This window comes from Mauremys reevesii, linkage group 20, assembly GCF_016161935.1.
Source record: "Mauremys reevesii isolate NIE-2019 linkage group 20, ASM1616193v1, whole genome shotgun sequence".
Lineage (NCBI taxonomy): Eukaryota > Metazoa > Chordata > Testudines > Geoemydidae > Mauremys > Mauremys reevesii.
Window position 1 is genome coordinate 6,487,972 of NC_052642.1, and position 23,546 is coordinate 6,511,517.

At 51.7% G+C, this 23,546-nt stretch overlaps 1 protein-coding gene across 2 annotated transcripts in view; it reads left to right on the forward strand.

The window, feature by feature from the left end:
• Window positions 1–9,857: 9,857 nt before the first annotated feature.
• RASA4B (RAS p21 protein activator 4B) overlaps window positions 9,858–23,546 on the forward strand; it is a 48,789-nt gene continuing 35,100 nt past the window's right edge. For both annotated transcript variants that reach the window (XM_039508065.1, XM_039508066.1), the window contains exon 1: window positions 9,858–10,014. In XM_039508065.1, the coding sequence (XP_039363999.1) occupies window positions 9,950–10,014 (65 nt within the window). In that variant the 5' untranslated portion in view covers window positions 9,858–9,949. The remainder of the gene's footprint in view (window positions 10,015–23,546) is intronic.

The window sequence follows — 23,546 nt, forward strand, 5'->3', positions numbered from 1 at the left end:
GCTCCCACGTAGCGAACTCCACCGCTGGCGCTCAAAGCACTTGACAAACAAGGGTGATAGCATCTGCCCTCTTTTACAGAGGAGGGAAACCGAGGCACGAAGAGGGGGAAGGTCACCCTGTAGGCTGGGAATAGCCTGGGGATTTCGTGCATGCCAGTCCCACTAGGCCATGCTGTTTCCCAGCAGGAGTCACTCCATGGAAACCAGTGGTACTGTATATCAGACCGGTATGTGTCACAGGCTCTCTGATTGTAGGGGGAATGCTGAACGGTGTGTATGAGGACAGGAGTCAGCTGGATTTATATGTGGGGCAGGCTGGCAATGGGAATACACCGATGCTCTGTGCTGACAAAGCGGGGAGGTTGGGTTCAGATAGTCAGGCCGGAGCACTGGCTGGCTCAGAGCACTGTAATAGGAGGGCTGCCAGAAGCAGAGGCTCAGCTGGTGTAAACAGACATCGCTCCATTGACGTCCAGGCAGCTACAATCGGAGCTGGCACAACGTCTGGGTTCGTGCGCTGAACCCCAGCCGGGTTGGGAACGGCTGTCCGTTATTATCCGCTGATCGGGGCTTGGCGGGTTGTGGTCCCTTCCTTCGCTGACAGGTCTCCAGATCCCAGAGCCACTGCTGCGGTGGGAAAAGTCAGCAGACAGGCTGGAGATTCAACAAGGTCCCAGGGACTGGCCGGGGTCAGTTCCAGGGGCGCGGGTGGGGGAGGCCTGTTTTGCTGCTCTCCCTGCTACATCTGTCCTGCGGACTGAGGGTCTCCGTCGCTAGGGATTGGCAGCATTGAGTTACGCTCACAATACAACGGGCAGGGTTTGCCGGCCTGTCTCTGCTCCTGGAACTGTTCTTCTCAGAACTGCACGGGCAGCGAGGGAAGCTACCCCCTTCTCCAGCCCAACAACTGGCCTATGGGTCAGCTGCTCCCAGGCCCGGAAACTAGTGCTTTCCGAAGCGCGAAGCAGCACTCCTGGCTTTCGGTATGCTCCCCTGCAGTGTTTGTAGCTGAGCCGGGAACGGCGTTCCCTGCCACCCACCAAGCTCATCAGGAACTCAGAGCAGGTTCCCCGTTAATCCCCCGTGTGATTAAGCAGCGGCGTTGGAAGAGCAGAACACGCTGGCTTGTTTTGACTCATCGTGTATTTTAGGCTACAACATTTATCGTGTGCGTGGCTTCTTGAGCATGGCACCTCACTTTTCATTTCCTGGCACTGTCTCTCCGGGAGATTAACTCCGTTGTAGATCATCACACACTCACACACACACACACACCCTTTCTAGGTTTCAGAGTAGCAGCCGTGTCAGTCTGTATCCGTAAAAAGAACAGGAGTCCTTGTGGCACCTTAGAGACTAACACATTTATTTGAGCAAAAGCTTTCGTGGGCTACAGCCCAGTTCTATTTATTTTGGTTCTCAGATTCTCCCTTCCTTCACTTCTCTGTCCCTGGTGAGTATCAAATCATGCCACTCCCTTCAGTGCTGTTGCCTGGGTGTAAAATGAAGGGTCAAGTTATGGGCTGTGGCTGAGTGAAGGAGGGTCATTGCCCCTTAACAGCCTCCTTGAGAGGAAAGACTGTAATGCTGATTATAAAAGTCACATGGCTCTGTGCTGGCTTCACTGATCGTTACAATAGTTTCCCTTCCAGGTTTTGAGGGCAATAACCCTAAAATATTGCTCAAGGGACGCGAGCAGTTGCAAAGAAAGAGGCTGAATGCGCAGCACAGTCTTTTGCATGGCTGGTGACTTTTCTGGCGCTAGACCAGTATTTTACGCAGCTGTTGCCTTGGGTGAAATGATCAGTACATCTTAGTTATGTTTTATTTCTGTATTACATTAGCACCTGGGGGTCCCCCACAGAGCAAGGGGCCCATGTGTGTTAAGTGCTGTACATACAACTAGTAAGAGACAGTCCCTGCCCTGAAGGGCTTACAATCAATCAGAGCAAGGGACTATTCCCCTGTTTTACAGAGAGGAAACAAAGCAGGGAGAGCCTGGCCAGATGGATCATGAGATCAGCGAGCCTGAGGTTATGTCACAAGCCAGCCCCCAGCACAAGGTCACACAGTGAGTCTGTGGCAGAAGTGGGAACTGAACCCAGATCTCCAGGGTTCCCAGGCCAGCGTCTTATCGATCAGACCAGTCTTCCTCTTACAGCTCACTTCTCTAGGGCTGAAAAGAGAAGTGGGGGTGTGCAGCAGCTTTCTCGCCACGCAAAAGTGGCTGAGCACATGCAATGACCTCAATGCATGATTTCGGGGACCTAGTGTTGGCCTGCATTTTTTTTTTTAAGGCTACAGTGTCTTAGGTCATGTGATGCTGTCTGGCACCACTGGAATCTCCTCCCCTCCTCGGTAACTGGATTGCGGGGAAGTCAGCACAGGCAGAGCCGGGCACAGCAGCCGCTGGTACGAGAGAGCTGGTCGTGCTGCCTCCAAGGTACAGGCTGCAGCCCTGGCTATGCCTTTCTGCCCAAGACATGCCCCCTGTATCGGGGACTTGGGGGACACACAAAGCTGGCTGGGGAGGCCTCCTGCAAAAGGGGCATTCCATGGGGTGGGGCTTGATGAAGGCTTTGCTGCTCCACAGCAACCAAGTCACAGGGTGAGCCTGGCTAACTCAGTATCAGCCTTTTAATTTGAGGATCCAGGGTTTAAGTCCCTGCTCAGGCAGAGGGAGCCTTTGCCTCTGTGGCATCCTCCAAGGACTTCAAAAGGCACCTCTTCACAACCCTTCCAATGCAGTGAGGCCAGACAAGCTGAAAGGTTAGCTTGGAGAGGTGTGAACTGCCTTAACCCTTTCACTGCTGATCCTTTCAGCAATGACATCCCTGCTGCAGTGGTGGGGATGGGAAGCAATGCATGGCTAGCTCACCCACCTGACCTGAGCACTGCCAGTTGCATGTGCTCCAAACAGACTGTCTAATTGCTTGCGAGGGGCCTGATCCTGCATTCTTTGAGATCCCAGGGACTGCAGTGGGAGTGTCTGAGGATCAGACTGCAGAGAAGGCTCCCCGTCTGTGCATACCAGGGACTGTTTGTTCTATTTTTCCCCTCTCTTTTGGATCTTGGCCACTCACTCTCTGCAGGGGCTGGCTGGCGTCTCACACCGGGCACGGGAGCCTGGCTTCACTGGGAGATTTTTGTGCTATGAAAAATGACGACATTTACCCAGAGCAGCGGCTTAAAACCTCCTCTCCCTCTCTACTCCTGATTTGCAAGAGTAACTCCACTGGTCAGCGAGCATGAACCTCCTCGCTCGTGCTGGTGCAAGCTAAAGATAACTCCTCGGGGCTCAGTGGGCCCGACTCTCCTCTCTTACACCCGATTGAGTGCCATGAAGCTAATCCCGACTGACATCAGTGCAAGGGTGCTCAGAATCGGGCCCAGCGTCCGTATTGCTTAACCAGTGGCAGAGAGCTCCAGCTGCAGAGCACCAGGGCCAGGTTAACGATTACGTGACCAGGGAGCAGCTGCTCTTTCTCTGTTGAAGGGAGCTGGGAGTGCTGGGAAGAACATTGCTGGTGTGGAGTTCGGGGAGCGTTTCTCTCACCACCTCCCGGCTTGCTATAAAATCCCTTTCCTAACGATCAGCTGGTTAATGGTGGCCCTGGTTAATGTCAGCTTTGGACAGGATTATGCTAATAAAGTGGGAGTTTAACATTAGACAGAGGCATTTTTCATTCGGTTTATACGAACTTTGACGTGTCTGATGCTCTGTCTAGCATCAATTAATATAGGCACCTCCCCCCTGGCCCTGCAATAACAACACTCATCTCTGCAGCCCTCTGTGGATGTCAGGGCCTGGGTTCCAAGCCTCTTTCCTCTTCCTGCTGCTCTCTCTAACGAGCCTTCGCTTTCAGAACGGGTGCTTCCTTACTCAAGATCTGTTGCTGGTTCCAGTCACATCGCTAGTAAGTCCCATTGACCTCAGCAAACACTAATCTAACCCTGTAGTTCAAGATCCAGTATCCAGATGCATGTCAGCTGCATGTTTTGGTCGTTCCGCGTGTTATTAGGTTTCAGAGTGAACGGCCCATCGCTATGAATGGGTGCAGCTCCTGCTTCTCAGAGCTATGGATCTAGGAGTAATCCTATGGGTCAATATGGTGTGTGTCCTCTGTACCTTCTCCCTAGAAGATGTGGGGCTCTTTAAACCCACTAGCTCTGCAGGCAGAGCCGGCTCCAGGCACCAGCCCAGCAAGCAGGTGCTTGGGGCGGCCAAGGGGAAAGGGGCGGCACGTCCGGCTCTTTGGCAGCAATTTGGCGGCGGGTCCCTCACTCCCTCTCGGCGCGAAGGACCCGCCGCCGAATTGCCGCCGAAGACTGAAGCGGCGGCAGCAGAGCTGCTGCAGATCGTGACCGCGGCTTTTTATTTATTTTATTTTATTTTGCTGCTTGGGGTGGCAAAAACCCTGGCACTGAGCCTGGCCTAACCTAGGTTGCTCTGTCTCTTCCCCGACCTGCACATCTCTGAGCAGGGGCATTACCCGGCCAAGCTCAGCTCCATTGGTCATTCAGCCAAAGGGACAGGGCTTGTCAATAACAACCATTAGATCAGCAGGGTAATTGGCCTTTCCACAGGGGCCCTCCATTAGCGAGGAGGCAGGGCCAGCTCCAGGGGTTTTGCCGCCCCAAGCAACCAAAAAAAACCACAAATGCTGCGATTGCGGTCTGCGGCAATTCAGCGGCAGGTCCTTCGCGCCGACCGAGAGTGAGGGACCCGCCGCCGAATTGCCGCCAAATACCTGAACGTGCTGTCCCGCTCCAGAGTGGCTGCCCCAAGCACCTGCTTCCTAAGCTGGTGCCTGGAGCCGGCCCTGCGAGGAGGGGATGGAATCCCTCACTGGCCCAAGGGTTTGCTGTCTCTAGACTAGACCTAGGCCCTCATTCAAGCAAGGCACTTAGGGACATGTCTAACTTCAGGCACGTGAATGCATCGCTTTGGTGCTCTCCTCCAGCCGGGCTCTTTGGTCAGTGGAGGGATGTGGTCACCGGTCCACGTTCTCCCCCCTCCCATCTCTGCCCCACGGGGCTTGGCATGAAGGGAGGTGGTGTGGGAGCTGGCCTCAGCATAAGCAGTCCCTACCCAAGTGGGAGGATGGGAGATAACCAGGAGCCCCTGCTCCCCACTGACCTGCCTCCCACCTTGCAGATGCCATGGCTTGCAAGTGCTTGCTTTTCTTTCTCCCCAAAGCAGGGGCTATCCCTGTCACGAAGCTCCTCCTGCCCCACCGCGCTGCTCCAGGACAGAAGCCCTTGGAAGCTCACAAGTGACACTCCTAACTAAGAGTTGCAGCAGCATGGCCTGATGGCTTGGGTACCTAGCTAAGGAGCAGGAGACCATTCTATTCCCAGCTCAGCTGAGTGACCTTGGGTCAGTCCGTTTTCTAGCGGTGAAATGGTATATAGTGCTTCCTTGGCAGATATAAAAGCACATCAATGTCTTCAATCCCAGAACTCCCCTGTGACGAAGGTAACTCTATTATCCCCATCGTACAGGCTGGCCACAGAGATACTGAGTGACTTGCCATGGGTCATGCAGGAAGCTGGTAGCAGAGAACTGAACCCACATCTCCTACATACTAGGGTAATGCTCTAACCAGAGGACTGCACTTCCCCTGCTCTGTCCATGACAAGTGCTATGGCCTTATTTGTAGGGAAGAGCCTAGGCCCTCAGGTAAGCAAAGCACCTAATGACATGCCTGACGCCAAGCGTGTGAATAGTCCCATTGACTCATGCTGAGAGTTAGGAGCACTTGTTAAACCGGGGGCGGGCCCTGGTTTAGTAAAGAAACCTGATGGTTCTTGGAGGCATTAGTGGGGGCCATGTGTTTGTCTCATCCTGGTGTAAATCAGGAGGAACTCCACTGAAGTCCATAGTTATAGTGGTCAGAGGTCAGAATTTAGGGCCCCTACAAATTCATCCAGCAAAGGCATCTATTCTGGTCTCCTGAAACTGGATCCCGGCTCAGGCTTCCTTTGCAGAGGCTGATCTGTTAATAAAATGCCATATGGCTTAGTCTGGAGAGGAAGTCAACTCTGTCCTAATCCTGGATCCAGCTCGTGTGTGTTACATCTGGGCAACTTAGCTTTCTGAATTAAAAACTAAAAATAAAGCTTGTAAGGCCAACATCAGCCATGCCATAAACAGCAGAGTATGTTACATACCCAGTATAACCCAGTGAGAGTGCTAAAGTAATGAACTGGTGTGGATTTGTGCAAATTGAGTGTGGCAGGCTGGATTGTGGCAGGCAAGAGACTCAATCTGCAGGAGGATGTAAGGTAAAGCAAACTCCCTTCACCCACCTCCATATGTGCTCCCACACCCATTTACAACAGCAGAACTCCGTTGACTTCAGTGGAATTTTTACGGGCTGTATGTGACATTGGACTCAATTTCTGAATTCCTGCCTGTTTTTCTTTTTTCCAAGAATGAAGATCAATGGGAGGGATCTGGAGCAATGGGAAAAGAGAGAGACAACAGTGTGGGTAGATAGAGTAGAGAGGGGTGTGTGTGTGTGTGTGTGTGTGTGTGTGTGTGTGTGTGTGTGTGTGTGTGTGTGTGTGTGTGTGTGTGTGTGTGTGTGTGAGAGAGAGAGAGAGAGAGAGAGAGAGAGAGAATACTTTGCATTTCAGTTGCTGCTCTCATCCACACATCTCAAGGTAGTTTTCCCTTTTCTTTAATAGGAACCCAAGACACAAAAATTGAGTTACCTAAATTCCTGCAGCTGGGTAGCCAGGAATAGAATGGCGGAGTCCTGATGCTCAGTACTCTGTTCTGATCACTGATCACATTGCCTTTCAATTAGCTGATGCTCCACTGACTGGCGCAATGTAGGAAAAAGGCCTGAAATGAGACAGAAAATAATAGCGCAGGGACATTTATGTGTTAATACCCAGCTCTTCTACAATGTCCACAAATTTGAAAGCTTTTTATAAACCTTGATGTGTCCCACTTTTTTTAAATACAGGATTAATAAATTGCTAGATAGTTTAATAAATGGTTAATTGGTTGTTATATATCATCTATAAAACCATCTAATATATAATATATATACCATCTAAAAATGGTTAATTGGTTGTTACCATCTATAAACCCATCTATAAAACCTTCTGCTGATGGGCTAATAACCATCTATAGCATACGTTGCCCATGTCTGTAACATGCTTAGAACATCTGGTCACATTTATTAAATACCTCAGTATAAAACAGGATCCAGCAATGAATTAAGCCACATGAGGAATTTGTTTCCTGAGCCTATACAGCATTAGGCTACAGTTTGTTCTCCCTTTTCTTCAATGAAAATCTGAAGTGACTCCTTTGAAGTAAATCCATGTTTACAACAGAGTAGCTAAGAGCAGAATTTGGCCTGTACTCCTAGACTTTAAGGTCAGAAGGGACCATCATGATCATCTAGTCTGACATCCTGCACATTGCAGGCCACAGAACCTCACCCAGCCACTCCTCTAATAGACCCAGGGGCAGCTCCAGGCCCCAGCATGCCAAGCGTGTGCTTGGGGCGGCATGCCGCGGGGGGCGCTCTACCGGTTGCCGGGAGGGCGGCAGGCGGCTCCGGTGGACCTCCCGCAGGCATCCCTGCAGAGGGTCCGCTGGTCCCACGGCTCCGGTGGAGCATCCACAGGCACGTCTGCGGGAGGTCCACTGGAGCCGCAGGACTGGTGACCGGCAGAGCCCCCCCGTGGCATGCCGCCATGCTTGGGGCGGCAAAATGGCTAGAGCCGCCCCTGAATAGACCCCTAACCTCTGGCTGAGGTACTGAATCCTCAAATCATGGTTTAAAGACCACATTACAGAGAATCCCCAGCCATTTACACTAGTTCTGTAATTCAGTCTCTGAGGTAAATCATTGACCGTACTTTGATTTTGAGGTAACACCCAGTGTGGGGGAGAGGGCTCCGAAATGAGGGACATCCCATTTACCGATTAACAGAGCACAGGTAGGGTAAGAGATTGGTCAAGAAGAAAACTGGCTTCCCAATTCCGCAGCCTTTATTTGCGTGGGTAACCCATGTCAGCACCAGTATGTCCATTGACGTAAATGGGCTAAATCGTTACTCAGGCAAAACTTTCCTTGGAGAATTGTGTGAGTGGCTCAGGGTTTGGCCCAAAGGTTTTACTCAGCTAGGTAAGAATTACTCCTGGGAGTGACGTTTGCAGGTTCAGGTGTCTGATTTATCGCATGCCGGATTCTTTTCTCTCTTATATCAGCTGCCGCTGACTTGCACGGGAGAGTGACAGGAGATGCAGTCCCAGAGACCATGAGTGCACCAAGAAGCACACAGAGTTTTTCTGTTTGTTCCTGGAGCACAGTGGTGTTTGTTCCAAGCACTCAAAGTTAGGGCTGGCTGTGGGGGTGCACTGAAAGGAAGGATCCCACACCAGGTGTTCTGGGCTCCTGTCTGAGACAAGGTGCAGCAGATTTCCATGTATGGAAAGGCGTGTTTATATTTATCTTGGTCAGTTGCTTCTGGTCAATTGTATCCGGAGTTATTTAGGGTCCCTTAAGTTGTGTGTGAGACTGAGGGGATGAGTAGGGGACTTGTGGTGGAGGGTTATTTTCTGGGATGTGGATGGGAAGATAGAAATGACACTTTCTATTCTAGTTAATTAGTGGCTGGAACGTCAGCAGATGTAAAAGAGGCTTTAAACCAGCTGAGGACTTGACCATCTATGTCAACTGTGACAGATTATTGAAATATAGACCCCCAACTCCCCTTTTTACTGAGGGAGATCCAGATCTGACTTGCCCCAGCGTAACTCCTCGGACTTCCCTGGAGCAGTGCGTGAGTCCCTTCATTGTAAGTGAAAAGAGTGTTAGGCTCTTAGCCTTAATATGATCTTGTTTTAACCAGTGATACTTTTTTTTCTTTGAGTTGAGGTGCATTGATAACTTGGCTGGCCAGTATTACAAGTTTCTTAGGTGTATTTTTCTTTTCTCCTGTGATCAGCATTGGGATTCATCAGGCGATGCGCAAACCTTTTGTAAATTACAGGCTTAGATTGTAAATTCCATGGGCCAGGGATCATCTCTTTGCTCTGTATTTGTACAGCACCTTGCACAATGGGGTGCTGGTCTATGACTGGGCTTCTAGTTGTTACTGCAGCAGTACAAATAACAATGGGATGGGATCTCTGTATGTTTCTCTAATGTTAACATCTGGTTCTCCGCATTCAGTAACTTTTCAGCCCACTTGAATGTATTTATCCCATCTTCTCCCTGTGTTTTCATACTCATTTGTATTCTAGTTTGCGGGCAACACCGGATTTAACATAGTGCAGGGCTTGGAAACGTTGGGTACTTGCCTATTTAAGAATGTTGTTAATAAATCACTGTCTGAGCTCCCTCCATATATTATTCAGTGGGTGTGTCTGCTGCTTTAGGTCTCTGCCCCATGTTTGAAGGTGCCGGAGGGGGACTCTCCGCCTAGGGCTGCATCCTGCTTTCACTGTACACCCATGTGAATGGGGAGTAACTCCACTGAAGTCGATGCTGTGAACCTGGAGGATTGGGATTGCAGGCTGCCTGGGGGAGCTAGATTGTGCCCTTGCAAAAGCATCAGATGGAGAGGGCGCAGCTGTGGCTGATTCACCGACACTAACATCACCGGAGGCTCGTTACCCAGCTCGGATAGTCGGGTGTCACACTCCGCCGCCTCGCTTTAGAAGAGCAACCCCCCAGAGCGGGAGCACGAAAGGTCCCTTGACCACAGAGCAAGCAAGCGGGTCTCTCGCCAACAGCCAATCACCGCTGGAGCTGCCCGCCTGACCACGCCCCTCCCTCTTCTGATAGGCCAGCGAGCTGGCCGTGACGCAGCTCCCCACACATGGGGGAATGGAGCTGGGAGCTGCCCGGCTGGGCTCAGTCCCCAGCGTCCTGCAGCCGGGCCGGGCTCGGGGCGGCTGCAGCCCAGAGCGGCTCCTGCCATGGCCAAGAGGAGCTCGCTCTTCATACGGATCGTGGAAGGGAAGCACTTGCCAGCTAAGGACATGTGAGTGCAGAGGTGGGGGGGCTTCGCTCGGGCTGCCCCTCGTGGGGCACAGGCAGCTGGGGTGATTTGCAGGGGGGCTGGCACTTGGCACCATTTGTAGTGTGTGTGTGTGTGTTGCTGCTGAGAGCCATTGAGCCAACCTGCAAACCCTGGGTAGGGTGGAAACCACTTCAAGTCAGGGGGTGCAGCAGCCCCCCCACTAGTTCCAACGCCTGTGGGGGATTGGGTTGGTTCTAGCTCGCAGATTTGAGATGGCCCATGAAACACAGGGAGGGTAGAGATGGTTGTTGGGCAAGGGAAAAAGGATCTCCCAGCCCCACAGGACTGGCATGTTAACCCCCAGCCCCCAAACAGCAAGCATGGCCAAAGTAGTATCCCTTCCCTCCCCCAGCTATCCACAAGACTGTCACCCCACCCCACCCCCGTGCAGGCCTGTCCATAGGGTTATTGCTACTCAGAGACAACCCCTGTTGCAGGCAGGTTTTGAGTTGGAGGGATCTCCTCCCCACCCCTCACTCCCAGTGTAGTTCTTGCACGTTAATCCTCACGCACCTCTCCAGCGCGGGCGTGTTTCCTCAACACAGACCCACACACCTTGCAGAGTTAGTCCCCCAACACACCCACTCATGCTTCCTTGCCGAGCAAGCGAGGTCTTAGGGTTTTTCCCCCAACACACGCACCCTCTCCCGGTGTAAGCATGCTTGAGGGGTTATTTCCCAATATGTGCCACATGCCTTTCCCATGCATGCGTGTTTGTTAGGATTCTCACCCACTACACACGTACCTCTCCGAGCTCTGGATTCTGGACAGTAGTTACAAAGCAGTGTCCCGGCACCTGCCTATTCTTCACGTTGCTCCTCTTTGACAGGTGTTGGACTGAAACCGAAAAAATCATAATGTAGCCAAAAGAGGTTGATTGACTTATTTATTTGCTTCCTGATTGATTTATTCTTCTTTTCCATCCTGCCTGGCCCTTTCTTGGGGAATAGGAGAAGTGGCTACATGTTGCTTTTTTCTGGGGGAGGGGAGAGGAAGCAGCTGCATGAGTGAAGGGGGAAAAAGGTTTAGTAAATGAAATAGGCGAGATTTTGCTTCTCACCATATGGAGGCATTTGTAACCAGGTTCCCAGTGTAAATCCTGTGCCTGGACACCATCTCCGGGGGCTGTTAGTGTTAAGGAATCAGCCTTTGGGTTGGTGGGGCTGAAAGGCTGCCAACCTTCCCCCTGCCCAATTTTCATGGGAAAGGAATAAACATAAATAAGGAAAGAAACCTGACATTTGAGTGTTTTATGGGCCTGATTCTGAAACCAGGTTTACATCGGTGTAATAATGCCACACTCCTGACTTGCCTGAGTGTGAATGGGAGGAGAATTGGACATTACAGAAAACTGAGGGTGAAACAGCATTTTAAAGCATGTGTTGCCCATAGTCTGCATTTGCAGGGAACAGGGACTTGACAAGCTCGTTTCACCAGCGTGGCTGTGTGGTCTAGTGGGTAGGGCATTTGCTGGTGAAACAAGAGACCTGGGTTCTCTGTCTTGGCCTTTTGGGTGTCCCTGCACAAGTCACTTCCCTGCTGTAAAAAGAGGTTAATTATCTTTATCTGCCTATGTTAAAGTGCCTGGAGCTCTGTGGATGAAAAACCCGACCATTGTTCTTCTGTCTTTAACTTGGCCAGGCAAACGCTGCTCAGGTTTGTGCTCCGCAGAGCCTCCTCCCCTAAAGCTGGTGGTGAGGCTGCACAGGGGAGGTGGTGCAGGCTCTGTGCACTGAGAGGGCCTGCTGGAGCGTGAGGGTTTGAAGTCGTGCTGCAGCCGTGAGGGTCTGGTGGGCCAGTACCGCCCTAGGGGGGCTCCCCAGCTGGCAATGGCAAGTGAGGAAGTGCTGTCCCCACAAAAAGGCTCATGAGGAGCAGAAGTATCTGCTGAGGGCTGCTAGCGTGTGTCGTTTTGGGAAATAGGTTTTCTCATCTGTGTTCCACGCACCATTTTTGAGTGGTGGCTGCTGCTCACCCAAGTGCTCTAGGGGTGACCGGTTGGGCTGCCATGGGGTGGATCCGTGTCCCTGTGCTTCACCCTCTCTGGCAGGGAGAGGGAATCGCCTCCATCACGCTGGAACAATTCCTGCTCCAGCTGACGCAGCAGCTCCCAGGCACTGCCTGGAGATACCCTGCACCTGCCCTACTGGCTGGGTGTGCTTAGCATTGGGTGGCAAGGAATAATGGGGTGATTCCCAAGGATCCCCTTCAAAAAGTTGGGCCTAATTCTGAGGAAAGATCGTCCGGTGGTCAGGGCGCTAGCCTAGGATGTGGGAGACCTGGGTGAAATTCCCTGCTCTACTACGGATTTGTCTCGGCCCCTTAGTGGCTCACAGGGGGCTGTGAGGATAAAGTGTGCAAAGATTGAGGTAGACAAAGGGTGTAAGCAAGAGCTAACTGGGGGGGACCCTGCTGAAGTCAGTGGACCTTACCCCTGGGTGAGATCAGAATCTGGCCCAAGCTGCTTTAACTTGGAGGGAGGCACAAGATGTGTCATGGGATGGGTGGCCAGACTGATACGAGTCTGTCTACCTCCAGTGCGGCTCTGCAGCAGCGCTTTCTCCTTGCGGCTCCGGTGCCCTGGGCTCCAAAGCTAAGGACAGGATCCCAACCCTTCGCCTTGGATCGGACCACAGTTCCCGACACTTTTGGTGACATTACTGGGTTCAGGGTTGTTTTTATTAATTGCTCTTCTGATTAACTCCATTGAATCCATACACCAGCTCCTCAGCTGATGTAACCCATGGTAGGGTCACTGAGCGATGCTGCTTTATGCCTGCCTAGGATCTGGCCCATTATAGTTGTAGATGTCTGTGCTTTGCTGATGTAAATCTGGAGTAACTCCACTTGTTCAGAGTAACTCAGCTGGGATTTACAGCAGGATTTCGCTCTGATCCTTGCTCCCGGCTTTCGCTCCGTGGACCATATCTTCAGCTGGCCTAAATCAGCACAGTCGCCAATGACAAGTCCTGGGGACTGTGCTGACCTGTGCCTGCTGAAGGTCGGGCCCCACATCTGTAAACCGACCCAAAGCCCCAGCTGTAGGTAGAAACCGGCAGCTCCGGGGTGACTGATCCACGAGGTTGCTGATGGCCACAGCTGCACCTGTGGTGTCCAATTCAGTCCACAGGGCACCCTGACATTTTAGGCAGCCTATTCGTTAATATATTAATGGATTTGCCTTCTCAGATGCCTGGAATGAAATTCACTCCCCAGGCAGCCTTGGCTTGTCTCCAGCTCTGGGTTGGCTTCGCTGGCCCTTTGTGTTTGTCTTCTGTCTGTGTTAGTAAGTGCTTTGAGGGGCCACTGATGGGGCCGTGAGTCCCAAGGGTTCAAGTCCCTGGACTGCTCAGTGGAGAGTTTGAGCTGGGGATGTCCTGTAGCCTTGGAAATGATGGGAAAGAAGCTCTGAACTTGCCACTTCACCTGGATTTGCCCTTCAGTGACCCTGGGGATGTTCTACCCAGCCTGGAATCACTTCTGAGGTTGTCAAAGTCTTAACGCCTGATTTTTCCTCTCCCTTCTATCAGCTTTCCCCGAGTGTAACTCCACCAACTTCAATGGATTTACGGCAGACTGGCACCAGCGGAAACGCGAGGTGATTCAAGCCCTGTAGGGATAAACCCTGCTCTGGTTGGCACAGTTGTAAATCCAGGATAACGCCATTTAAATCAATGGATCGTTGTGTATTTACACCAGGGTAGCTAAGGGCAGAATTTGCCTACAGTACGCACTCAGGATGGCTACAATGCAGGGATGACTTATGGAAACTCTGCCATAAGTGTGTCTGAGTCACCTCTGACACTGCAGTAGATGTGAGCTATTTACCCAGTGTGAAGCAGGTGTGAGATATGAATCAGACCCAGTTGGTGCATGGATCCAGCTTCTGCAGGAATCTGAACAAACCCAAGTACCTCCTGTTCAAGAGACGCTTAAACCTGGCCCCAGATTTTCACCTCCATTTTAACAATGGAAAAAGTCATTTTCAAGCACAAATCACCCCTGGCAGCGGTTTGCAGCCTAGACTTGCCTGCACTGAGAACTTGAAACTGACTAAACCAGAGGGAAACAGACTCCTTTCATTTTTCTCCCCCACTATGGTCCGAGCCAAGGGAGATAGTTTTGGTTTGGTTTTTTGTGCAAAGAACCATGAACAGCATCAAGTGAACTGGATTTTTGACACTCCCTTTCAATAATCTAGTGTCATGTTAGGAATGGAGGGAAAGAAATGGGTTTCTGTGTGAGTAATGTGTTTATAGGGAAACCCCACTTCACGCTGTCCTGTGTACCAGGCATGTTCTCAGTGCAGCATCAGCTCAGTTTATGTCCATGTTTCCAAACACAGCCCCTATCTTTGGGTACCTCACTTGAATCTCCTTCGGTGGGCCCTGTTAAAAATCCACAATCACTGGAGTGGCTGGCCCTCGGTGCCTTTCTGGATCAGGCCTAAAAGAGGGATTTGGACAAAACGCAGGCTGGGCAGCAGAACCCGTTTGTGGAGGGAGTCTACAACTTGCTGCTGCTTAACCAGGACAGACCTTGCATGCTCCCAAATGATCTGGCTGTGCCTGAGTCATGCTTTTCCATTCAGGCTCTGGTACATCTTGGGTTTGGCACCTGAAATGATTTTTTTCCAAGGAGGGCTGGGTCCAGGGCCTGGTGCCGGGTGGACCGTTCTGGGAAGAGTGACTCCACTTGCCAGCCGGGAGCCCAGCCCTTGCCAGCTGGCTGCCCTAAAGAGATCGGGTTTCTTACCTTCTGCAGTGTCTGGGTGCTCACCAGAAGGGCACCTCTCAAGAAGCTATTTCTAGACTGCTTGTAATAACATGCTGCGTCCATGCGAATGATTCCTCCCACCCCTGGGGAAATGTTAAGCGTCCTTCTCCCAAGCAGTCAAGCTGCTGATTTGTTTATTGTTTAATTGTGGGTGATTCAGTGGCATTTGATAGTGGGGGACTCCTAGCAACCAGAAATAGCGCGGACAGGTGTTGTGTGAGCGTCCCCCACCTCGGTTCAGTTCTAGCCTGAGCTGCAGTGCACCCTTTGTTAATCTAATGCTGGTCCCCTCCCCACAATGCAGCTCAGTCGTGACCTGCAGCTTGTCTCTTCCAGTTCAGTATAGGTTCTCCATTGTCATCAGCTGGGATGTGGACTGTCAAGCCTGATGGTTGGAGTAGGAGCCAGAGGCAGGAATGCAGTAACCAGGGGTCGGGGACTCGGGGCCAGAGGCAGGAATGCAGTAACCAGGGCCCAGGGGTCGGGGACTCGGGGCCAGAGGCAGGAATGCAGTAACCAGGGCCCAGGGGTCGGGGACTCGGGGCCAGAGGCAGGAATGCAGTAACCAGGGGTCGGGGACTCGGGGCCAGAGGCAGGAATGCAGTAACCAGGGCCCAGGGGTCGGGGACTCGGGGCCAGAGGCAGGAATGCAGTAACCAGCGCCAAAGGATCAGAGCTGGACTCAGGAACCGAAGCCAGGGGCTAGAGATGGAGTCAGGAAGCCAGTAGGCAAGCAGGACAAGGCTGGGAACAAGGCAGGATCAGGGCTGAAGCAAAGCAAGGAGCAGGGCTGGCACAGGAGAGATCACAGCCACAGGCAGGTGTGGTGAATAGCCAGAGCTCGGTTAGAGCTGGTGCACTTAACAGCAGGCTTGCTGGCTTCCTCGGCCAGTCAGGCAGAGTGGTCATCTCAGGCTCAGCTGTGCTCACAGGCGGCTCGGTGACTGGGCAAGCGGAGCTGCAAGGCCTCACGCCTGACACCCTCCACGGCTCTGCCAGTGAACCGCAGTCCTGGCTGGCAGCCTCTCCCGCTTTCCTGGGTTGTATCGTGCCTGGGGTATCTCCCCTGCAGCCCGTGGAACTGGACCGGGCATGGATTTGTTGGGTTTGCGTTGGGGACGAATGGGGACCACGCTGAGCCACCGTAGGTATTGTCCCTTCTGACCAGCTCCTTGGTTTGGAACCTTTGGCAAGGAGGAGGTCAGAGCAGCAGGGTGTGGGGAGAGGGATGGGGCTAATTCTTAGGAGACTCACAAGCAGCTCATTCCTAGGGGATGAGGGGCCCCCTGGAGGCTTCAGCTGGAGCGTTAGTTGAAGAATTTCTGCGGCCATTTTGTTGACCATGATATTCCAGCACTCTGCCTTTCTGCTGTACCTGCTCCTTGTTCCTGGCCGAGGATGGGGCATGGATGCAGGCTGCAAGTCACTTCACCTTTATAGACCGTGCTTGTACATCTGATCTAGAGAGGAGGAACATCCCTTCTGAATCCCAAGGAGATGGCCTCTGCAGGGAGGGGTCATGGGTTATTTCCATGGACAGATGTCCTAGCAGGGTCATGCTGATGCCTTCAGGTACAGTTTTGCCTCAAGCTTTTGCCCTCCTGCTTAGCTAGCACAAATGTAGACACCAATATTGGAGTCTCATCTGAGCAAAGGCCACTTCTGTCTGCTGGAGTTTTCCAGTAGCTTGGGTTACAGTCGTAGCCCTTGGAGTTCGCTGCACCTTCTGCCTGAAGGTCTCGGAGTGCTTTACAAACATGAATGCACTCAGTCTCACCATCTCCTGGGGAGGCAGATATCCCCACCCTTGCAGAGATGGGGAAACTGGGGCACACCGTTTGGGAATGTATTGCACAAGGCTGTGGAGCAAGTAGCAGAGCTGAGAAAGGAACCCAGGTCGTCTTTCTCGGGTGTGCTTGCCACTAGACAATGCTGCCCCTTACCCTTCCTGTCTGAGGACCTGTGACTCTTAAATGATCTCGCCCTCCATGGACACCAGAGTCCATCTGTGTATGTCCTTCTGCATGTGCCTTGAGACACCTTGGCAGGGCTTTCCAAAAGAGGAGTTACGTGCCCAACTCCCTTAGGCCCCATTGGAAATCCCAGAGATTAGATTTGTTTTTAGATGGCTTTTGTCAGTCTGCAGCTGTGCTGTGGGGTGAGACCCTGCACCCTGCTCAGCCTGTGTGTACGGGGCTGGATCGTGTCGCTATTTCTGTTTCTGTCTCTATCCCAGCTTAAATATCTGTCTGTCAGACGAGGCTTGCAAAATTGGCGGGAGATGGTTGTTCTAGAAAGTTTTACTTGCCTATCTTCATAGAGAAGGTGGGCAAGCAGATTCTGTGTCTTGGCTAGTACATTTTTAATGATGATTTTGCCAAGTTGGATTAGTTTCTGTCTGTCCTTCCTGTGCAAGGAACTCAGTGTGAGCTCTTACTTACTACTTTTTGATTATTTAACTTTCACTTTTTTTCTTAAATATTTTTGTATGGATTTTTTTACATCAAAAGTCTCCCTGCCCCCATCTTTCTAGAAAACACTGACCATGTGTATGTACACTAGGGGGAACGGTGTCTTTTTGCCACACGTTAATTAACGTGTGCTATAAAATCTACCACTTGCCCTATCTACGCTGAGTTTTAACCCAGATGAACCGGCTGAAGCAAACCCTGCTAACACGACAACTTGCTCTCTCTACACTAGGATTAGATAAGTACTGGCGAAGGCATTAAAAAGCCCCCTTTGCCTTGTGTAGACATGGTCCTAGTGAAGATGTGGGAGTCCCCGGGGGTACACGGCAACAGGCCAGGATGCCTGGGACCAGTCAGTCCTGTTCGCTTAGCCCTGTCCCACTAGCCTTGTTCAAGGTATGGGGCTAGGAAGAAGTGAGGAAGGAGTTTCTGGGGGATGATGGGCATGCAGGCTAGGGCAGCAGAGGAGAAAAGCTGATTGGGCAGGAGGGGGGAGAGTCTCCAGTGACTTAGCCCTGGGGAATGAGGGCAGCCAGGGAGAGGAGAGAGCCCAGCGGTTGGTGGCTAGCTGGGGAGGACAGAATGAGGCTTCTCCGCAAGGAGACAAGAAGCTGACTGAGCAAGCTAGACACTGGCTGAGGACTCTGGCCTGCCCGAGGCCCTTGAGGGGAGGGTAGACCTGACCCAATGGCTGGGTTGACTGGAGCCCGGACTCTGGCTGTCAGTCAGTGGGACAGCAGGCTGCAAGCTGGGCTTTGTGGTTCCTCCCCATCGGCTGAAGAGCCGATGGGGAGGAACCACGATGCCCAGCTGGCAAACGGTTATGGCCTTGGGACCCAAAAAACCACAAGGAAAGAGGGACGGGAGTGTGGGTCAAGGGGAACCCCGCACAGCCCCCACAGTTCCTCGAAGGAGGCCGAGGAGCCAGTGGACACCACCTGCCCAACCAGACTCTGCCTGGAGACGTGATACGACAAGCCAGAAGCAGGATCCACAGCCACAGAGCAAGCCCCCCATCCAGCTTCCTCCTCCTCCTGTTCCTGTGGATGGCTCTCTTGGCCAGCGCTGGGAGGAAGTTGACGGGGAGGTTTTGCGACTTTGTGGGGGCCACGGATAGCGGGTGCAAATCTGAGGAGATGTGGAGGGAAACGCAGCCAGAACCTCACTAGAAAGCTGTGAAGGAGCCAGCAGAAGGACCCACAATAGGTAGACTGGGGCAGGCCTTTGCTGCTGGGAGCCCACTTGTAAGGAAGGGGGCTGAAGGCCGAGTCCTGTGGGACTGGAGACTCTTGTTCGGTTGTTGGTTCAAGACTTGGACTAAGGGACTCTGTAATCCCGGAAGGGGTTGAATGCTTTAAACTGGCTTGGCTGGACGTCAAGTTGCCTCTATGGCCAAAGTAGGCCGAAGCTCCTTGTGGCAACTCCGTAACGCCGGGGGGGGGGCGCCCTGGAATGATGAGTTTTGTAGTAAGTCTCCGTTGCAAGCAAAGGTATTACTGCAGTCCAGGGAGGCCTATCCATGTTGTCTAAAACAGGGAAGACAAAAGATTTGACGTTGCCAAGGTAAAAAACACCTAGAAAACCCCTTTTAGGCCTTCTACATCCATCGCAAAGAGAGGGCGGAGCTTCAGTTTCACGTCCCTTGGCAGGTCGTGGCTCCTGCTTCTGCTCCCTTTCACCTGGTTTTAGTTCTGTTTTCTTGGTACGTCAGGGGGCTTTGGGGCCTTATAAAGAAAACATGACGCTATTATTTTTTAGGACTGCTCCTTTGTCCTGTTAAGCAGCCATCCTCCTGGCAGTCAGGGAAACACCAGCATCCTTAGAGTTAATGGTGGAAAATCCATCAAGGCAAAAGGAGCCACTGCCTCCTTTTTAGTGGTGCTTTGATTCCCAGCCTCAGCCAGAAGTCCTGGGTCATTTAGCTTCAGCAATGATTAACAAACCACCAGAACGGGAAGTTTCCAGCACCGCAAGCTATGCACACAACTCAACCTTGGCATTTCATTATAAAACTGTCAGGCTCCCCTGAGGATCTGTGGCTTCCCATAAACAATGGGACGTTAAAGCCTGCTGGGAGGAAGCCTAGAAGTGGCCTCTCTCCAGCTAAGTTAGGTCAGGCACCTCTTGTGCTACCTTGTTCTGCAGCAACCTTTTTCTGGATTGCTTTCCTCCATTCAGATGAAATGCCTGTTCAACCAGGATCTTTCTGAGGTGCTTATATGGCTCCTACCCCAGTGGAAGGGTTTTTTCTATTTGCTGTAGGAAGCCTCCTCTCCAAAAGGGTTAACATGAAGTAGGTACCTTGTCCTTGGTGCAGGCAGTGTCCACGCAGGGCAGTTAGAGTGCACCTCTTTGGTGCTCTCTGCAATTCACACCTCGACTTAGCCACGCCTACACTGGGGTTTAGGTTGGAATTTTTCCCATCCTAAGCACCATAGCGTAAGGCCATGACTTGCTTAAGGTTTCACGGGGAGTTGAACTCAGGTCTCCAGCTAGCACCATAACCACTGAACCATCCTTCCTCTCCTCCGTTCTCTGGAGCAGTGAGCCGAATGGTTCCAAGGACTGTCTGATTCATTAGTTGTTGGCGCTGGCCGAGAAATATTGGAAGAGTTGGAAAATGCCATTGTGTTGAAATCAGAATGATTAGTGAGAGCATGTTGATCTTGACAACTTTCAATGGGAAAAAATTTCAAAATGGTGTGCCATTGAAATGGAGGGGTTGGTTTCCATGTTCTTGTTTCATTTGGACGCTTCTTTTGGCTTTGATATTATAAATATGATCATATTTAATATTTTATTTTATATTGTTTCACAGTTGTTGAAACAAAAGGTTTGATAAGGGCAGCTCAAGGGCCGGATTAAAACGTCTGAAGGGCCTGATGCGGCCCCCGGGCCGTACTTTGCCCACCCCTGATCTAGGGATGGACACTTAGGTGATGTAAATTGCTACAGCCCCATTGGCCTCAATAAAGCTACAATGGTTTGTACCAGCTAGGAGCTGGTCCTTAATATCTAACCTGGCGTATGTAAAGAAACAATCTACAGACTAGTTTCCCCATATCTGACATTCCCTACATGTATTCCCTATGTACTTAATAGTTTGTCTAAGGCAGGAAATGTTGTCAGCAGTGGCATATATGTAACAGAATTTGATCCACTGATTTCATTTTAAAACCTGTCCAGAATGCAGTTGTAGCTCATTGAAATGCTGGGAGAAACACTTTCTTAGCAACTTGAAATTCCTTCCAGCGAAACACACAGATTCAAATTATCAGCTCCCCGTAAAATGAAATTGCTTTGGAAAATGTGTTGTCAAATAATAACAGAGAATGTAAGTGAGGCGGGAGCAGAGAAAATGGTGCTGGTAACAGGACAAAAAGAAGGTCAGTTATTTTATCTGAGAGGCCAGCTTTGGGAAGAACATGGGCATTGCCAGGCTGGTCCATCCAGTCCAGTAACATGTCTCTGACATTGACCAGTACCAGAGGCTTCAGAGGAAGGTGTAAGAAAGAGGCCCACAGTACCGGATGTGGGAAAATCTATCCCCATATTAGGTCTCATCTTGGTCTAATAGTTAGAGATACTTTCAGAATTATTGTTTTTACTTATCCATGCTAATATTCAATCCCTTTCAGTCTAGGCCTCAGTGATTTCATGTAGCAGTGAGTTCCACAGTTTAATCATTTCATTATCTAAAGTGACACGTAGGTACCCAAACCATGGGTGCCTCAGTACAAATGTAGCAGCTGCAACTTCAGGCAAGGCATTGAAAATGGCGCCCTGCTGCGTTCAGCCGCCCCACCCCGCTGTGAGATGGGTGTGAAGCACCAAACGTACTAAACACATGAAGAAATGAAACTGCAGTAAGACTAAACTCATGTCTACACATCACTGCTCTAGGACCATGCCCAGCTCAGTGGCATGGGGGCGAGCGACGGCTCACCACCCAGCTCATTCGTACGGTACTGAAAATGGCCGCCAGAACCTACGAGCTGTCTGCCTTCCGGCTTCCACCCTGGCTGCTGCCAGACCAGTCCTGCTGAACTGGTGTGGGTTCCCGTAGCGCTCTGACTACTAGTCCCCCCCCCCATTCCTTCTACCCTAGACAGCTGCTCTTGCTATTCTGGGGAGTAGGTTTGTGGCAGACAGCGCCTGAGGGCAGAAAACTGAACCCAGCATAAGAGCAGAGGCCTGAGCCCTGCCTGCAGTTTGCAGCCATGCGAGTAATGTTTGTTTTTAGTCTATCAGCCACTTAACACTCCTTGGCAGAATTAACCTTTCTGCTGGCCCGGGGAATTGTTGCTCCGGCTGCAAATCATTAAGACAGTTCTGCAGAATGCCGTGTTCGGGTCCCCCCCGCCCCCGTTCCTTCCTTTGATTGGAAAGCTTCATCGAAACGGCAATTGTGCCAAAGAGGCTGCATTTACCACTGGCCTTTCCCTGCTTTACGCCTGCTCCAGGCCCCAAGCCAGCGCGGTGCTGCGTAGCAGTGTGTGTGTGTCGGGGGGTCTCCTCACCCCACCTCCCCTCAAAGCAGGACCCTGACTCTGACCTCTAGCCTCCCTTTGGGTGACCATGTCCAGCACACCAGGACACGTGGCTCTTTCCACCTGGTTTCTCCCTGCCCAGACCCTGTAATAGGCCTGATCCAAAGCCCATTTGGGTCAGGCCCATAGCATGTGCCTTTTCTGTCCAGTGACCATCACCATGGTATCTGGGCACCTGTGCTGGTTTTCCCTCAAACTCTTCCCCCTCCTTAGCTATGCTGCATCCTTATGGGAATCTCTCCCCATGGCCGTGATGGTGGGAGCGGGCTGGCACCAGCTTCTTTACCACCTTGTCTAGAGCTGCTCCCCTCCCCGCTTGGTCAGCGGAGAGGGTGTGGTGTGGGGGGGCTGTAGCTGCCTGGTGGAGGCCAGAAGGAGGCGCTGCTGCTTGCAGCACAGGGCTGCCCTTTGAGTAGATGGAATCGGTGTCCACACCCCTTTCAAGAGCCCTGTTTTGAACACAGTCCCCTGGCAGCACGAACGCCCTTTCCAGTCCCAGGCCAGATGGAGGCAGAGTTGTGCTGGGAAACAGAGGACGGTGCACAGGCTGTCTTGGGATCACCAAGCTCAGTCCAAGGCTGAACTGAGTTCCACTTAACCCAGAACTGGGAGGAATCCAGCATTAGCCCATGGATCTGCAGCGTGTCGCCAAAGACCCCATTGGGGAGGGTTTGCATAAGGCCATCTGAGGACTTTGCCACAGAGCAGGCTGGATGCAGAATCTGCCTGGGATTCCCCACATAGCTGTAGGCCACCAGAGCAGTCTTGCAGAATAACTTCTGGACATGCCTGTGCAATGAAACCCCACCGTGCCTGGGTCAAATACAGCTTGGAGGAGATCCCTCAGCTCCATTGATCAGAGGGGCCCATGCAGCTGTCAAACGGGAGTGGCTTTCAGTCAGTCCTGATCTGGGCATCTGTGAGCCAGTGGCCGAGGCGCGAAAGGTCTCCTCTCCTCTTCCACGTCCTCTGAGCTAGGCAGCCTTTTGTTCGTGGGCTGGTAGGTTCATACCATGTCCCTTTCCTAATGAAGAGCATTTAGTCCCAAGCAAATTGTTTTGGCTGGATATCTGCAGCAGAGTTGTGGTAAGGACCTGCCTGAAATCTCGACCCTTGAAGCCACCATGGTGGGCTGTCTTTCCCCCCGTGCTGATCTGTTGAGTGGGAATTCTGGCCATGACGCAAACCTTGGAGGGCACTGACTGATGGATCCTAACCTTGCCGGTTTTCTGGCAGCTGCTTGTGCTGGTCCCTTTTGAGTTCTGTGCCTTAAAGACCTTGAGTCCGCGTGCCAGAAGGATCTAGTCCAGGGGTCGGCAACCTTTCAGAAGTGCTGTGCTGAGTCTTCATTTAGTCACTCTGATTTAAGGCTTCACGTGCCAGTCATACATTTTAACATTTTTTAGAAGGTCTCTTTCTATAATATATAACTTAACTGTTGTATGTAAAGTAAATAAGGTTTTTAAAATGTTTAAGAAGCTTCATTTAAAATTAAAAATTAAAATGCAGAGGCCCCTGGATTGGTGGCCAGGACCCAGGCAGTGTGAGTGCCACTGAAAATCAGCTCGCGTGCCACCTTCAGCACCCGTGCCATAGGTTGCCTACCCCTGATCTAGTCTATTCCTTGACCTAGAAGTCGCTTTCAGGCCAGCACCACCTAACTCCAGAAGTTTGGGTTGTCGGGTCAGCACCAGGT